Below are 16,836 nucleotides of genomic sequence, written 5' to 3'. Positions count from 1 at the left end.
TATTCCAGCTGCAGATGGGGATTCTCACGGGTGCGGTGCAAAGGAAGTGCAGCTGTGGTGAGGCAGGACGGTGTGTGGCGCTCCCGGTGCCACCCCGTGTGCCAGGGCTCGAGGAGCAATGGGAGACCTCTGGAGGTGTTGAAGGGTATTCTGCTAATGCTCTGGCTGTAGAGCTGGCTCAGTGAGAAGCCAGGGACCAATGATCCGAGCCCTGCAGTTTTGGGATGCCTGGCTGCGGTGCCAGACGCAGCTGGTGTGCCCCCCTGCAAAGGAAGGAGAGCAGCTGAAGGTCTGTAACGTTTGGCCTTCACTGAAGTGTGCAGCTGGCTCTTTATTCCTGTAGTGGCTTGAAGAAGACTTCAGCGTTGCGGGGAGCCAGGGCCACGCTGCACTCGGTGGTGCTGCTTTGTGCTGCCCATTCTCCTGAGAGCTTTGAGGCTCCAGAGGTCCCTGGAACGGGGACCCGGCTGCGCTCGGCGCTGCCGGAGCACACCCAGCTGATCAGGAGTGCCTCTGTCTCACTAGAGAGAGCAGTTCATTTAGTAGTCCTGTTAGGCATGAAATAGAATATATTATTCTACCTGATCACAGAAGGAACGTGGATACTTTATTGATGCTCTGGACATCTTTTAAAAAAGGGAAGCAGATTTCCTTATCCTTGTTAGTAGTCAACGCAATAACAAATGTTTACAATGGGGGTATTTAATGGTCTTTTGTTTCTTAAGGCAAAATATTTGAGACATTTGTTGTTTTGAGGCATTAAATATGTTTTGTGAGGTAATTAAGGAGATTAATGCTAATCATAATTGTGTCCATTCAAAAATGTCAAACCTATTTAAGCATATTTTTCATAATAGTTGTTAATTAGTGAACTGCATCGAAGTTTCCACACAGAGAGGAGGAGTTAAAAGCTAATCAGAAGAAAAGTCATGCAGCTGCAGATCTGGAAGACATGAGCAACCTGCAGCTGACTAACACAATTCCAGGAACGAGTCAAATATGTTGCTTTTTCACTGATCTTTTATTTATTTCCTCCCGCAGTATTTTAAAAAGCAGAAACGGTTAATCCCGGAAAGGACGGTGTGGAAATATTTTGTGCAGTTATGCAGTGCAGTGGAACACATGCACTCCCGCAGGGTGATGCACAGAGGTAACATTAATTCAGTCTCTTTTCACTGAATAATAATATAATGTTCCAATTAGTAAGCGCCTACATTCAAAAACAATTATGCTGATGTTCAGCCAATGCATGTTTAGAGAGGCTGGAGCCTGCGAGATGGATTTCTCCTTCTGTCTCTGCCTCATCGTTAAAGCATTCAGGCCGAAGTGAGGGTGGTGTTAGGAGGATGAGCTGCTTTGTATTCCAGACACTGATATTAAGTAGAAGTGTCAAACTTGCCATTAGAAAAGTGTCAGAAATAAAATGCTGAGACTCCTGGATACAGTGAACTCTAAGAAATAGTCTTCGTTATATTAGCTGTGACCTTAGAGAGTTGAGAAGAGTTTTCCTGTCTTGCGGGCTTTTCTGAAATATTAATACAAATATGTCCCACACTCTCATAACCTGTTCTCTATTTTCATTAATTATTTTTGAATCTCTTGTCTCAGAACATCTTATAACTTTGAGCTCTATCCAAAAATTACACTATTGCTTTCAATGTCAGTGAGGCGCTTTGGGAAGGACTGGACTCAGGAAATGCAAATTTCCCAAAAGGGACCAGCACCCACCTTGGTTGCTTGTTATTTCCTTGCTCCTTTGAAGGAGGGAATTCTTCACTATATTTTTCAGCAACGTGATACCATTTTTTCTCCACTGCACATCCCCTGATGCAGTGTATCACTTGTACCTGAATTAGGTCTGTAATGGCTGAAATGGGGAGCCTCTCACATGAGGAAAGAGCCTCTAACTCAGTTCTGACATGACTGCTTGGGAAACTGGGGTTGTAGTGATTTCTACCCTCCATGAACCAACTGGGCTGTGTAGAGCCCAAATTTATGTACATATGGAACAGTAATTATCCTTTTCATGAGGGGATGGTGGTGGGCAGTGCAGTTTCCTGTGGAAAGTGATCATTCCCAAAGAGAACTGGGCTCATGTCTTTGATTTCCAGCAGTTAAAGAGGTTGCCTCTGTTCTGTTGAGCTGTTTCCTACGTTTTCCCTCATTGGTATTTCTTGTGTGCTGGGAAGTACACTCTGATTTTTGTGTCTGTGCAGAGCTGGAAGCCTTGGAAGACTGAGCCTATCAAAGCTCTAAAGAAGCACGGTTCTGCTCGAGCCTCTTTGTACCGTCAGCGCTCCAGGCGATGCTTCTATTGCAGCATTAGAACCAAATAACCTTTTGTGGCTTTGACCTTTTACCTTTTTCTTCTTGCAGACATAAAACCAGCCAACGTGTTTATAACAGCCACAGGGGTGGTGAAGCTGGGAGATCTTGGATTAGGCCGGTTTTTTAGTTCTAAAACCACTGCAGCACATTCCTTAGGTAAGCTGGTACTTGTTAAGCGGGGCCTGGCGTGCCCTGTCAGCTCTGGTGTTCAAACACAGGGTGTCCATCCTCCCATGGTGACACGAGTGGGAGGCAGGGGATGGGACTGCATTTTTGATGCTCTTCGTAGGCATTAACAGGTATCTTCTGTTTTAAAATCTGTCCTTTTTTTCTGGAAGGCCTGGCCGGGTGTGTGTTTTACAGCAAACGTAGCAAATGCAGCTTTTCCACTCTAAATAGCACTTTGGCTGCACGGCGCTTGCTGGAATTCAGTGTTCCCCCAATGCCCTTTACCTTTTTACCTTTGCTGGTCAGGTCTCTGCCCTGACAGGGGCTGGGACTGCCCATCTGTCCCAAAAAGGGATTTCACTTGAAATCTCGCCAACACTTTAAACGTCCTTTTCTTCATACCTTCCACATATCTCAAGGTTGTCTTCCTCATTTTTAGTGTTAACATTAATTCTAGTGCTATAGAAAATTGCATAGTTATGAGGTTCATTCTTCAAGTCTTACAGTATAAAGTGTTTCATAATTTTGTCTGTAACCTCTTGAGAGGTGGCTGATTTTCCATTTTTATTAAGGGGTCTGGATTTTTTGAGTCCCAAAGGTGCTTCTGTATTACAGCAGTGAAGGAACTTTGGCTTTTGTTGCAATATTTAAGCTCTCTTAAACTAATGTCTCTCAGTTGCCTTTGGAACACAAAATATTTGTTTCACATTTTTGTTTGTTCAATTTCTTCTGCTGAGTGTGTCTTGCTGAATCCTTTCTTAGATGTGAACAAATTTCATGGCTAATACTGGCCAGCAGCACTGGGCTTCTCTGTGCACAAGGAAGGAAAATACCTGCCTTGTTTTGTGTGTGCTTAAAAAATGGGAGGCATTTCTATAGTTTACTTTCATAAAATAGGAGATTTGAGATTTCCCTTTGTATCAAAAGCTGTCCTAGGATATATCCCCACCATACTTAATAGATGAAAATAAATCCTCTTCACAGGAAGTTACAATCACATCATCTGAGCAGGCCAAAATATGATCATGTCCAATTATATGATCTTATCCAGTTTGACTGCTGCACTTATTATATTAATAAGAATAAATTGGGGCTTGGAAACTGGCTGCACATGTAAGCCAAGCTTGTGACCTTTACCAGGGCTGCTTTCTCTTAATTGAGAAAGCTGGAGTAGGAAGAGCTCAGCCCCTGGTGCACAAACCCTGCATTCCTCCCATCACCGGGGTCCTGCAGACAGGTGAGAGGTGCAGGACAGAGGGAGCAGCGAGTGAGACTGGAGGTGCTGTGGGAGGGACGGACGCATCACCATTTCCAGCAGTTCTTGCATCCTAGTGAAAAAGAATATTTTAACAATCTGAAAACACGCAGACGTGAAGCGTCTTTCTGGTTTTTTGATAATTTGCCAGAGACAGAGGTTTTGAGGCAGCAGGAATCGACTGGTCTTGGGCTTGGTTTAATTAAGACATTTGCTGAAGGAGCTGTGAGGGACGAGCTCTCCACACCAGAGCAGGGCACCCGCGCGGGCCGGGCGCGACGCGGAGCCCGGGCCCTTCCCGGTGCTGCGTTGCCCCGGCAACCGCCCTGAACCATCATTTCTCTGGCTGCTGACCCATGAATCGAATGTGCGGCTTATGCAAATATATTCATCTCATTTCTCCCTTTGGTTGTATTTGCTAGCAGCAGACTGGCATGAAAGGGCATCAGGCAGTCCCGACCCGGCTGACAGGTGTAGCAGGGGCTCGGCAGCGCCCGCCGCCGCGGCGGGAACGGAGCCGTAATTAGAGCAAGGAACAGAACGAACGTCAGATGAATTACCAGGCAGCAGATCATATTTGTCAGGAAGGATTGCATACATAAAAATTAAGTGACAGTACATGCCGAGGTAATGAAAGAAAAATGAAAGATTTGCCTGTACACAGCTCGTGAGATGCCGGCGAGCGCCGTGCTCCGAGCGCCGGCGGGAGCCGGGAGCGGCGCCGGGGCAGCAGGAGACCGTGGGGCAGGGAAAGCCCTGGCCCCTGGCAAACCTCCACGGGCACACCTGCCAGAGGGGCAGGCTGGGCACCGCCAGCCTCTCACGGTGCTGGGACAGGCAGCAGGAACCAGCTGGGGCTGTGGGAGTGCACAGGGCGACACCTCAGCTGCCACTGCCGCTTCTCCCTGGAGAGAAGACAGGAGATGCTTGTCCATAGGGAAGAGCCTGTTCAAGCCTCACCAGCAAATTCATGTTGTAGAGGTACTGCGTGTAGCTGAGGTGAATTGACTTGTTGCAACAGGGTGGTTCACCTTCCTTCCCTCATTTTAGACTTGGCAAACTTAATATTAAGCTGGTAGATCTTGTTTTAATAGGAGCTGTAATAAATACAGAGAATTTCCATTAATATTACAATGGATAACTTTTTTGAGAACTGGTATAATGTCCATTTTTAGCCAAATAAACTTGGCATTATCCAGAGCTTCTGACTGGCTTTACATTTTGAAGAAACAAGAGGAATAAGAAAAACAACCAACCAAACCCCAAAAGAAACCAGTTTTACACAGAATAGTCTTGTTTTGGAGCAGATGATTTATTATTTATTCTTGGACAAGAATATACTTGGAGCAGATTTTCCTTCTGGGAGATTCACGTAAGTCAAATCTTCCCAGTTTAGAACATGCCAATAGCCCTGGATTGGACTACGTGGGGTGTTACACGTTCCTTCTGGTTCCTGCTTGGATGTCAGGGTGAACAGGCAGGAACTGAAGAGCTCTTCAGTAAATGGACCATTTGTCTGCCTTTTTTTCTTTCTTTTGCTTGCCAAGCCAGTTTGCCATCTGAAACAAAATCCCAGGGCTTGGAGGGGCTGGTAATCAGGACTTGGTAAGAAAAAAATGGACACAAGAAACCCACTGAAAATGTCGTCAGCCAAGTGTGTTTGGAGGTCTTGGTTTGCCTCTAGTTCAGAAGAAAAGAGAGGTGCAGAATTGCTGCAGATAGATTTTACTATTTACACATGAAAAACCCAGCCAGCCAACCAAAAAACCCAACCCAACCACAGAACTTCAAGGAGTTTGGTAGGGTTGTGTGATTCAATAATATGAATGAAATGAAAAAAATGAAAAAAAAAAGAGCTTAGGACAGCAGATCTTGTTACAACAGCTGCAATATTCTGCACAAAATATTTATTGTTTTTCTCTAAGAGTAGGTCGATCTCATCTGCTTTTTTGTTTTTGTTTCCCCCATGAAAATTAGTGGGGGCAACTCACACTGAGATTTGAAAGAATTCAAAATCCATTTGATTGTGTTTTACCACAGTTTTGCTTCAGCTAGTTCCCAAATTCTCCTGGGAAAAGACCTGAGCTGCCTTGTTGGAAATACACCCCAAAGAATGCAAAAGTTTAGAAAGGGATACTTGAGAGCTCGACTCCTTTTAAATAATGCTGGATGTTTTTCTTGGTAACCTACAAGTGTGGATGGCGAGGGTGAGCCAGGTGAGAGATCCAGACTCTCATTTTCCAGCAGAATTGCTTCCCTGCTGTGTTTGCACCACCAGGTAGCACTAAAACAGACTCGGATATTTTCCTCAGCTATGTGTGTGTGTTCATGGAACGTGCACTAGCGTTGCTCATGCTAACGCTAAGCTGATAGTTCTGGAGAAGCTTTATTACTATTTGAAAAACTGGGCAGCTTTTTGTTTTGCACGTAGGCATTTAAAAAGCCTCCTAAAAGTACGAATCAAATTTGGTTGTGCCCATGAGCAGCTAGGGATGAATTTCTCAGGAAGCGTTGCTCACGGCTGAGCCATGTTTGCAGATGTGAGAGGAGTGGAATTTGAATTTCATTTTTGGAATAACTTTGCCACCTTTGTCTTTGTGTTTTCCTGGTGAAAGAAGAGACTCTGCTCCTAATCTGAACTGGGAATAATTAGCATTTCCCCATCTTGGATGTTTCAGCTATCCCAGGGCTGTTGTAGCAGTGCTGGGAGAGCAGGAATGCTCGGGCATCTCTGAAGTGGCTGATGTTCAAGTGAAGGGCTCCGACTTCCAGAAGCAGGGCAGGAAGCTCCTTCCTTAACAATAACCTTCCCTATGGTTTTGTGACCTTTCTAACTTCAAATGCATTACTCTACCACCTGGTGAGTAATGCTGAATCTGAGCAATATTTTGTATTTTCAGCAGGGCAAATGCCGAAGAAAGTTTCTGATTAATCGTCTCCGATTAGACTGTTCTTGTCAAATTGACTAATGGGATGCAATGGCGAGCCCCGACTGATTGCACTGGAAGCCTTGTGCAGCTTTCTAGAAGATGCTCATTACAGGAGATTCCCACGTAATGCTGGACAGGCCATAAAGAGAATTGGCCTTGTCAGTCTTTTATCATGACAGTTATTTAAAAATTAATGCATCAGTTTTGAAACGCAGAGCCTGCTTGTTTGTACATTTGCTGACAAGACTACGGTAATGATAGGTAAATGTGCAAGGTGGGCTCCACGAAATGAGCTCAGGCGTGGAGAGCTCCCCGAGCCATTAATGGGATGGAGCAGCCCGGTGCCCCCGAAGCGGGGCCGGTGACGCACTGAGCCGTGCCACGGCCCCTGTCACAGCCCTGTCACCGCTGGCACGGCCGGGGAGGCGTGATCTGAACCGACAGTGGGGCCCAGCAGAGCTGCTGCCAGGGCAGCGGGGCCTGGCTCTGGAGCCCACACGCCGTTTCTGGCTCCGCGGTGCCCACGCGGTGACCCGGAACCGCGGAGTGCCAGAGCAGCGCGGCTCAGGGCCTGGCACCGGCACCGCCCGGCGGGGACCGCAGCGGGCCGGGGCTCCTCCTGCCAGCCGTGTGCTCCTCAGCTCCCGGAGCTCCTGGCCTGGCTGGCACAGCAGCAGCGACGAGGAGTTGCAGGTGGGGAAGTGTCTTACACTGCTGCTCAGTGGGGACTTCCAGAAGAGCCTTCCACAACTTCCTGGAGTGAATCACCATTTCTTCTGCAGCTGCGTGTTTTTAAGCAGGAAAATGAATCAGTGCTGTCCCAGCCAAGTCAGTTCTTGTACAGAAACCTGGCAGATGTGTGGGAATTACTTGGAGAGCTGTGCTGTCCATCGTGTGGATGGACATGGGACAGAGCCGTGGAAAGCCTCTGAATGATGACTCCTGTCTGCTCCTGGTGTCCCAGGAAGTTACTCTGTGTAGTCCAGTAAAAATCCTTAACTACTGGCAGGGCTCTGGTCTCCTCCCTACACCGGGGCCTTTCACGGGCAATTGAACCCAGCCGGGTCTGGGGCTGTGCCAGCCTGAGCTGCGCCTCCTGAGCTGGAAACAAACTGATCTCCCTGCAATATTTCTCCTGTGTTATAGTTTTTATATGTAACTTCTCATTAGGATACTCTTCACATTGGAAGGGAAGTAATTTCTAAAGTGAAAGAACTGAAAGCGTGAGCTGAGTTCATCGCACAGGGCAGCTGATTGCTGAACATCTTGAGGGTCCAAACAAGTTACCTTCTCTGTGCTGGGTCACATGTGCAGGTGCCAGGGCCTGGGTTTTGCCTCTCAAGGTTGTTGCTTTGTGCCCCAGAACTCATTTGTTTCCCACAGTGTGCAGATCCCTCCGTAGGAACGCTGCGGAAGGTGGTGGCTGTTCTCCCACCTCTCGCACCATCCTTCAGCTTATTAGTCCTGCAGCTGTCTTCAGGCAGCATTTCCAATGGAGAAACTGTAAACTGAATATTACAGGCAAATTAAGCATTTGCCATCTTGTGAGGAAAGGTCTTTAATTAGGAGAAGGATACACTGGAATGCCAAAAGGGAAAAAAAAATTGACAGGGGACGGACAAGCAAGGGGAAGCAGGAGAAAAGAGCATATACAGTCCTTGGATGTTTTAATAAATGACGTATCTGAGGATTATTTGATGTAGTTGAGACTGCCAGGATGTCTTGTATTTTCAGTACCACAACTGAAACTTATTTAGGATTTTAAAAAGAACCTTTTTGAGGTAAGGAATTTATTAATAATTTCCTGTAACTTCTGTCCAAAATACTGAGTAAATTTCTTTTGATAAAATACAGGCTTGTGGAAGTACATAGAAATCCCCCAGCTTCGGACATAAGTTCAAGCTGGAGCAGGGTTTTAAAGCTTGGAATTATTGTCTTGGTTTTTCCAGGCAGGTTTTGCGTTCCTGGCTGGTGCTGGGCGTGGTGTCCCCTGCAGTGCCTGGTGACCTGCCAGACGTCCCCCTGGGGCCTGCCTCCCCCGTGGCACTCTGTGCCCTGCCCGGTGAACACTCAGGGATGTGCTGGCCCCCGAGTCCTGCCCTGGTGTCACAGTCATGACACCCAGTGCAGTCTGGTGAACCAAGGGGATGATCCCTTCCAGTGGCTCTGTCCATCCAAGACACTCTGAAGGTTCTGGGGAGCCTGGAAGGGAAACGAAACGATTCCCAAAAGTCAGAAACACAGAAGATATTTCGACCATGTTCACCATTCTCTGCTCTGTTTATGATTATATATCTGGTTCTAATCAGCTCTTTGTGCTACAGCTGACCCTTGAATGAAGTCTCTCTCTGTGTGCCACGGGTTGCACAGTCACTTGTAAGACAATAACCCCTGGTTTGTTTGTTTTTGCAGTGGGAACTCCCTACTATATGTCCCCAGAGCGAATACACGAGAACGGCTATAACTTTAAGTCTGATATCTGGTCTTTGGGCTGTTTATTGTATGAGGCAAGTATCTTCTCACTTTTTTCCCCTGGGTTTTCCATGACCACACAGTTCAGGACAGGAATCGAGTCGGTCAGACTGCCTGTAGTCAGCCTGTTAAGAATCCTTAGAAGAAGCTGACTTGTTTTGTGTTCATCGTGCACCTTCTGAGCATGAAGGAAGGGGCTGTGCCACCCAGAGTGAATTTGGGTCCCGGCAGATGTGGAGGATGAAGCCATGAAAAGCCAGCTCACTGCATCCCTCCTCCCTGCTGGGAGCAGAGCTCTGTTGGGGCAGCAGAGTCAGAGTTTTTCCTGACTGCATTTGTTTTGAAAACAGCAAATTCATTTGAATGCAAGGTACTGGTTTCCTAGATGGAATTCTGACCAAGTGTGGCATTTTAATTTTGGGAACTTCCGATAAAGAAAAGCAGAGGTTTTATGTAATGTGAAACCAGTGCCTCTAACTACTGTATTACGGCTGGAAGTTTTTCTAGCTGTACATTGTCTTAGAGCTTCAGACACAGAGCAGACACATTTGGATGAACTGCCCAGTGTGCAACTTGTTCTTAAAAGCTATTACATGTATTTTGAAAAGAAGTGTTATGATTTTGTAACTGTGCTTTTGGTTTTGTGATTTCATTTTTAGCACGGATCAAAGGGTATCAAACACTGTTGTTCTGCTTTATAATCTAATCTAAATCCTTTTTTTAGATGGATGCTTCTTCCGATTCAAGTGACAGTGCATGCCAGCATTTAGAAAGCCTTTATCCCCACCCAGAGAATTAAAAATCCCGGGGATATATAGTCAAGAATATTGCTCACATCCTCTTCGGTTAACAAATTATCGAAACTGATGACATTTTGCTTCTCAACACAACTTCTAATCCCATGAAATAAGAGAATAAGCAGAAATGTAATTCATTTTGTGAGCACATCAGATGTGAAAACTGCTATAGTTGAGCATGTCTTTCAGCTGGTTGATTAAACAAACATTGTAGGACGTGAGGATTAAAGTAAATTTTGCCATAACATCTGTAAGGCCCTGAGCTGGGGCTGTGGCCCTGCCCCGGGGTGCTGGGCTTGCCAGGGCTGTCGGGAGCAGTCGGAGTGGCCCCAGTTGGACTCCACTGCCCGGCTGCTGCTGCAGTGCCAGGGTGCTCTGAGTCACTCCAGGCTGAGCTCCCGGAGATGGGATTCCAGATTTATGCAGAGAGAAATATTTAGCGTTGTGCTAAGATATGTTTTTGTTGCAGGCAATATGGTCCCCTTATGGCACAGGAGTCTTGGTACTCCTTGTATTTCAAGAAACTGAATTAATTGCACACTAAACATAATTCTCTGGTAGGAGTAGCAGTACTACAGTAACATCTGAAAAATTTGGCATGTGAAGCGTTTTTAACTTTCCTTCCTACATAGGTAAACCTTAACTTAGGGAACAGGAGCTGTGAGCTATTGCAGATTCCAGGGAGGACTGGACAGGTACCAACTTTATGTTCGGTAGTTAAACGACTACTTGACTTAAACTTTCTAGAATTTTGAAAATTAAGCATCAGATCTGGGTGTCTTTGGAGGAACTGTTTTATCTGCTTTAATGTCTTGTGAGGAGAATGTTTTCCATTTGGCTTAGAAGTCAGGAAGGGATGCTTGTTTGGGTATGAGTCACTTTTGATATTTCTCCAGATAGATTGTGTAGATAAGCTGCAGAGAGATTTAATGTACAAATTGCCTTCAGAGACATGTGTGTCCACTGGAATCCACTTAGGGAACATTGAGGGCTTTGGGACATGATGCCACATAGCACCACTTAACTTTGACATTGATAATCATAGTGATTTTTATTAAATCTTATCAATATAGTAGTAACTGTCTTCATCCCTCACTTCCTGTAGATATCTGTCAGCAAGATAACTTGGAGGGGATAAAAATAAGTTGTTAATTCCCAGAATGTAGCTACAAGCAATGACTTCAGCAGCTCTGGCAAGACGATCAATTTAAACACTAACAGGGATTCCCATCTCTGGATGTTTGAACCAGTCATGCTGCGTGGTGGGCGTTTTCCAGGGAGATCTGGCTGGCCTGGGGTAATTGCTCTAATCAAAATGTCAGGAGCAAACCCCAACGCAGCATCACAAACTGTAGTTAGTGAGATACTTGGAGTGCCTGTGGTCATGGCCCTGCAGCCCTGACTGCTGTAGTCACAACTGGGTGCTCTCTCTTTCCACTTTAATTCCCTGCATTTACCATCCCGAGCCCCACACTGTGTCCTTTTCATTCCTTCCCTTTTGCACATGAGCACTTAACTAAACCTGGAATGAAAAGGTAATGGGAATTGGAAAACCCCTCTCAACCTCCCTGGCATTATTGATGTGTGTATTGAGATCTTGGAGTCCTGTTTAACCCTTGCTTGCTTTCTGTGTTTTCCCTGATGCCCCCATTAGTGCTCTCCCTGGAACAGTCCGTGCTGGGTTCTCCAGTTCGTTTTAGCTGATTGAGAGCAGTTTGCTATCAGTCCTACTTGGGGAGTAGTCTCTAATTGGACTGTGTAGTTTTTCTCCTACTGAGTTGCCTACTACTGTCATGACAGTAATGAAGTGACAGTGACACTTCACCTTTTGCCTTCAAAAATCTTCAAATGCTCTCGTCCAGTGCTGGGGTTCTTAGGGATCCTGACAGGAGACTCTTCACCCTCAGGTCTTTGGGTCTGTGAGGAGTAACTTAGTGTTACTCCCAATAGTAGTGGTGAGGAGTGAGGAAGAAACATAGGTTTTTTTTTCCCCAAGTCCTTTCAAAGACAGTTTTAAACCCAGGGTGGTTTAACTTGGTGTGTTCTGCATTGCTCAGCACTTGGATGTGTGTTAGTGGTGGTGAGGTTTTGGTGAGACCCCCTGGCTGCAGCCCTTTCCTGCAGTGCCAAGTCACTAATAATCCATCAGTCTTGGTTCCTCACTGTGGGGTAAGAGATTGGAGATTTGGTATTGGCTCTCTCCAGTCCTGCTGGGAGCTCGCTGTGTGTCAGAAAGAGCCAGAGTTCTCCAGACACTTTCACTGCACAGGTAAGGAGCAACAGACCATTAATCATGAAATAACCCCCTTAATGTGCAGTGAGAAGCATCAACTTCAGCTGGCCTCAGGATGAAACTGAAAAAGACCAGATTGATGAAGAACATTTTCAGTAGTTTTGTTCTCAGATCTGCCTAGGATACTCTTTTCTAAATAGCACATTTCTGGCAGGGGATACATTTGTTTTGAGGTTGGTTAGGGGTTTTTTAAAAGATGAAGTGCATTGCTCAGGCTTACAAGATTCTTCATCTTCTAAGCAGCTAAATGTCCAAAGATAGAGATGATTGTATTGAGAGGGTTTCAGAGTTGTCTTGGAGCCAGCTGAGTTCTTGCTGATGGGCTGGTGGTCTGAGCATCCTGTTCCTGGGGTTTTTGTCTTAGGAACCCTGGCAGAGCCTGGCAGCGGCCCTACAGGCCCAGGAGCAGCCTGGGCTGGGGAGCAGCAGCATCCCTTGCTCTGCTCACTGGCTCAGAACAGAATTGGCTCTCGCAAACTGGCAGCACCGAGGCCTCTCAAATCCTTTGTGTTTCTGAAACATTTTCTGTTTTTTTCTCTCCAGATGGCAGCTCTGCAAAGTCCCTTCTATGGAGATAAAATGAACCTGTTTTCTCTTTGCCAAAAAATAGAGCAATGTGACTACCCACCTCTTCCAGCTGAACATTATTCTGAAAAGGTAAATTGGGAGTGTGGTTGGAGGGGAATGGGGAGGTGCAGTGAAGTTTGTCCAGGCACAGGGAAAGGGAACCCAGGAGGAGAACCCCCCCCACATCTAGGGAAGAACAGGGGATGGCCAGTGGGTTCTGGATACCTGGCTGAGCAAATTACTTTAGTGGAGTCTGAATACTGACAAGCTAAATCAAGACAAAAAAGATTTCTTAATATGGGAAATATTGTCAAACTGGAAGTCTATGATGCTGGCAGAAACCAGCAGAGAGCCGTGGGAAAGCCCTCTCCTTGTTTCCTTTCCCATAAAACATTTCACAAAAGAGCACTGATATGTTTATGAAGTCTTCAGTGTGTGACGAAGTGGGGAAGGATTCATTTTAAGAAAAAAAGAAAAGCCATTTAGTTTAATGCAATAAGCAGCTCTACAGCAGCTGTCCAGGTTTGTGTGTCTGAACATGAGGGATGAGCAGCAGCATCTGAAGCAGTGCATAAACCCAGTGTCCCAGTTCCTGCTCGCCCCGCTGCAGACACGTGTGCTGCGTTTCCTCAGGGCCTCTTGAGATGAGCTTGACTTTTTTCTGCCTCACCTAGACAAAGCAGCTGGTTTTCCTTAACCTCCTCATTCCTTACAGTTGCCTTCTATTTGAAAGGAAATGGCTAATGGCATTCTAAACGTTCACTGTATCCTATGGGGCTTTTCTTTTGTTTCGCTCTACCTCAGCATCCTGGGGAGGAGGCAGGATGCCGGGAAATACCGAGCACAGCCGGTGTGGCCTCCGCCCTGGGAGGGACCCTGCACCACGCTTCACTTTTTGCTTCGTTTTTCCTTGCCAAGTAACTCGTGCAAAACAGTGCTTTGAGAACTAGTCTGTAGAAGTGAATTTTAACATTTTTTTGCCCCAAGCTCAGTAGCAGCGCCCAGCTCCGTGCGTCCCTTTGCTGCTGCATCTTGCATTTCAGGATATGCCTGTTGGCAGCAGGAATTAGTGTAAGTTGACAGATGTGTTTCCTGTCTTTACAATTACTGTCTGTTTGCTTCCCTCTGGCAGTGCTAAAGAGTGTGTGTAGTGCAGTGATACAGTCGGGGTGAGAAGGATGGTTTAGAGCTCAAAGGCGCCGGCTCCCAGAGAACTGCAGATGGCTCATGCACTATTAACGGGCTGCTGGCAGAGGCTGTGCCTGTGGCTGCAGCTCCTCAGCTGCTGCTGGTGCTCACTGGAACAGCACAAACAGGGAACTGGAACAGGGCTCTAGCACCAACAGCATCCAGTGTGGTACTTCCTTGGAACAAGGCAGTGTGTGGGGCACAGCCCCTGCTTTAGTTTCCTTTCAGGGATGTTCCTCTCCTCTGTGGCCTTTTGTGCCTCACCAGTCCAGATCCTCCTGTGAGCAACTGCATGCTGCTGGAAGCAGGAGGAGCTGGGATCCAGCCAGGACTGGTTTTCTATATTGGGAACAGATTTCCTGGTAACTGGAGATGCTGGCTGGCGGTGCTGATCCAGGCTCGGCCCACTGGTTCCCGTAGGTGCTGGTGAATGCCAGTGAGGGCAGAACTGCCCGGGCTGTGTTTCAGTGCTGCATGCACTGCGGAGCACAGCTACTCTTTGGACAAATGGTACTGAGAGCACAGGCCCTGGGCACAGCTCTAGAAGCATTCTCAGGTGTTTGTGGGAGTTTTGTGGTCAGGGCTGATACGTGTTCAGTCATTGGGGTCTCAGGGTTATGAAGGCTGCAGTGCCTCTGCCCTGAGCTGGTCAAAGTCACCCGAGAACGGGGCAGGGCCAGGCAGCAGGTCTGGGTTGGGAGCAGATCCTCATTCCATCCAGAGCTGGAAACCTTGGTACGTTCGTTAATGCAGCTGAAGCTGTGTGCTTGATAGCTCTATGGCCATGCTTTTAATTACCGGTAAAATAATTGGCACTGTGGCTACTGGGAGGATGTGAGAAGATCAGAGGCTCAAGGCTGTTTTTCCTGGTGCCTCAGGGGTACCAGCAGCTTTCAGTGTCTGTATAATTAAAAGCTACAATCTTTCATGTGCACAATAAAGAGGGCTGGGAGGTGGGGAGACTCCAGCCCTTCTTGCGTTTTATTTATTAGACATAATCAATGACCAGTTTCTCTTGCTCATAAAGGTATTTTAGGAAGCACCAGGGTCTCGTAGCTGTGTCCAGTCACTTAAGATCCACAAGTGCTGGTCAGACTCGTTATGCTGGAAGGCTTGAGCCGGGGTGGTGCAGGAAGGGCAGCACAACTGCAGTTCCTGAGAGCTCTGCTCAGGCTCCCCCTTTCCTCAGTTCCCTTTCACTGGCAGGTCCCTCCTCACCTCCCACCTCGGTCACATCTTGGAAGTGATCTCGGGTTTCCTTCCTCTCTCTGTGTTTTGCTTGTGCCATGGTGCCTCTCTCTGTCCCGTGCTCTCCCCAGCCCTGGGTGCACAGGCTGGGTCCTCCTTTGGGATGTAAAATATTCCGGGGTTGGGGAAGATTTAAAGCTTTAGTGAAGATTTGGTGGAAAAGGTTCTTCCTGGCTCTTTTGGAGGTGGGACACACAGACAGGAGACAGACACAGGCCTGCATTCTGCCCAGCAGCATCTGCACAGAAGAGGTTCCCCTCTGCTGGCACAGGAGCTCGGGCAGACATTCCCACAGCCTTTTCCAGGAGGGCAGCAGAGGAGTCACTGACGTGTGCCCGTTCTTCTGTCTTGCAGCTGCGGGAGCTGGTCAGCATGTGCATATACCCCGACCCAGATCAAAGGCCTGACATCGGTTACGTGCACCAAATAGCCAAACAAATGCACGTGTGGACCTCGAGCACATGAGCCGGGGAGCCAGCACAGCTCAGTCTTACTTGAATTCTTTTTCTCAGCTGAAAGCGACTGGTGCCAGGTCACACAGGTGGGAGGTTGAGCACTCGCAGCAGAGGCTCCATCATTTGCAGGTTATTTGACAAGGACTCTTACAGGTGGTTGTGCTTTAACGTGAAGATTCTGTGAGGTATTGCAAGTGATTCTTTTTTTTTTTATTATTTTTAAGGCAAATAATGTTACGGATGTAGATCATTTAAGGGTCCTTTCTTAAAACTGTCGTGTGTAATCTAGGATAGCAGCTATTACCGAGGGCTCAGCGTTTGCCAGACCTTCTATCTTAACTGTAATGTGAAATATTGAAATAATTCCTTCAGTGAAATCACTTTATACTAATGTAAGGATTACCATAGATTTTGTGTCATTTGTATAACTGCTACTTTGCCTCTTCTGCAAATGGTTAATAGCAAATTCAGTTTTTACTTGGTATATTTTAAAGTAGCCATTTATGTTTTTATTGATTTCCTCCTCTTCAGACTTAGGAACTGGGAAGGGTTGGGGGAGTGGGAAACCCTTTTGTTTCATGATTTCTTTTTTTTTTAATTGAAAACTTAAGAGTATTTTGCTGATGCATTTCTCTGTCAGAGATAAGTTAAACATAAGCCTGGGGAAAAGAAGATAAACATGACAAGCAAACCCCTACCAGCCTTGCTCCTGCAGAGAATTGCTCCTTTCCCTCATTTTTCCCTTTTGGAATGGTTCTTCTTCACCTCCAGGTTCCTGTTTAAAACCAGTGTTTATCAAAGCCAACTCAGTTTTGGTGCAGAGACTTTTACATGTTCAATAGTACATTGGGTACTATTGATGGAACTTCAGCAGTGTTTTAAGCACTTGGAAAATTTTTTAAAAATAAATGAAATGCTTTGTGTATGGAATTCTGCATAGGATCAGCCCCTTCTCTCAAACTGTGAAAGCTCATTACAGAATGTGAATGTTTATAAAATCTCAACCTGATCTGAAGGAGTCATCGTCTTTAACTGCATGAAAATTGTCAACCAGCTAAATTCATTCATTGAATCAATGATTTGTTTCATTACTGTCAATGGAAATACTCACTGCTTTAGGAACAGCCGTGGATTC

At 46.4% G+C, this 16,836-nt stretch overlaps 1 protein-coding gene across 3 annotated transcripts in view; it reads left to right on the top strand.

Moving 5' to 3' along the window:
• The window catches only part of NEK6 (NIMA related kinase 6), a 122,442-nt gene extending 105,811 nt beyond the window's left edge, over nt 1-16,631 (top strand). For all 3 annotated transcript variants that reach the window (XM_068210987.1, XM_068210984.1, XM_068210986.1), the window contains exons 6-10: nt 1,042-1,150; nt 2,377-2,484; nt 9,094-9,188; nt 12,787-12,900; nt 15,601-16,631. In XM_068210987.1, the coding sequence (XP_068067088.1) occupies nt 1,042-1,150; nt 2,377-2,484; nt 9,094-9,188; nt 12,787-12,900; nt 15,601-15,711 (537 nt within the window). In that variant the 3' untranslated portion in view covers nt 15,712-16,631. The remainder of the gene's footprint in view (nt 1-1,041; nt 1,151-2,376; nt 2,485-9,093; nt 9,189-12,786; nt 12,901-15,600) is intronic.
• The last annotated feature ends 205 nt before the right edge of the window (nt 16,632-16,836 follow it).

The sequence above is a fragment of the Anomalospiza imberbis genome, chromosome 21 (assembly GCF_031753505.1).
Source record: "Anomalospiza imberbis isolate Cuckoo-Finch-1a 21T00152 chromosome 21, ASM3175350v1, whole genome shotgun sequence".
NCBI classification, from domain to species: domain Eukaryota; kingdom Metazoa; phylum Chordata; class Aves; order Passeriformes; family Viduidae; genus Anomalospiza; species Anomalospiza imberbis.
Note: the sequence above shows the minus strand (reverse complement) of the source record. Positions and strands in the feature narration are given on the sequence as shown.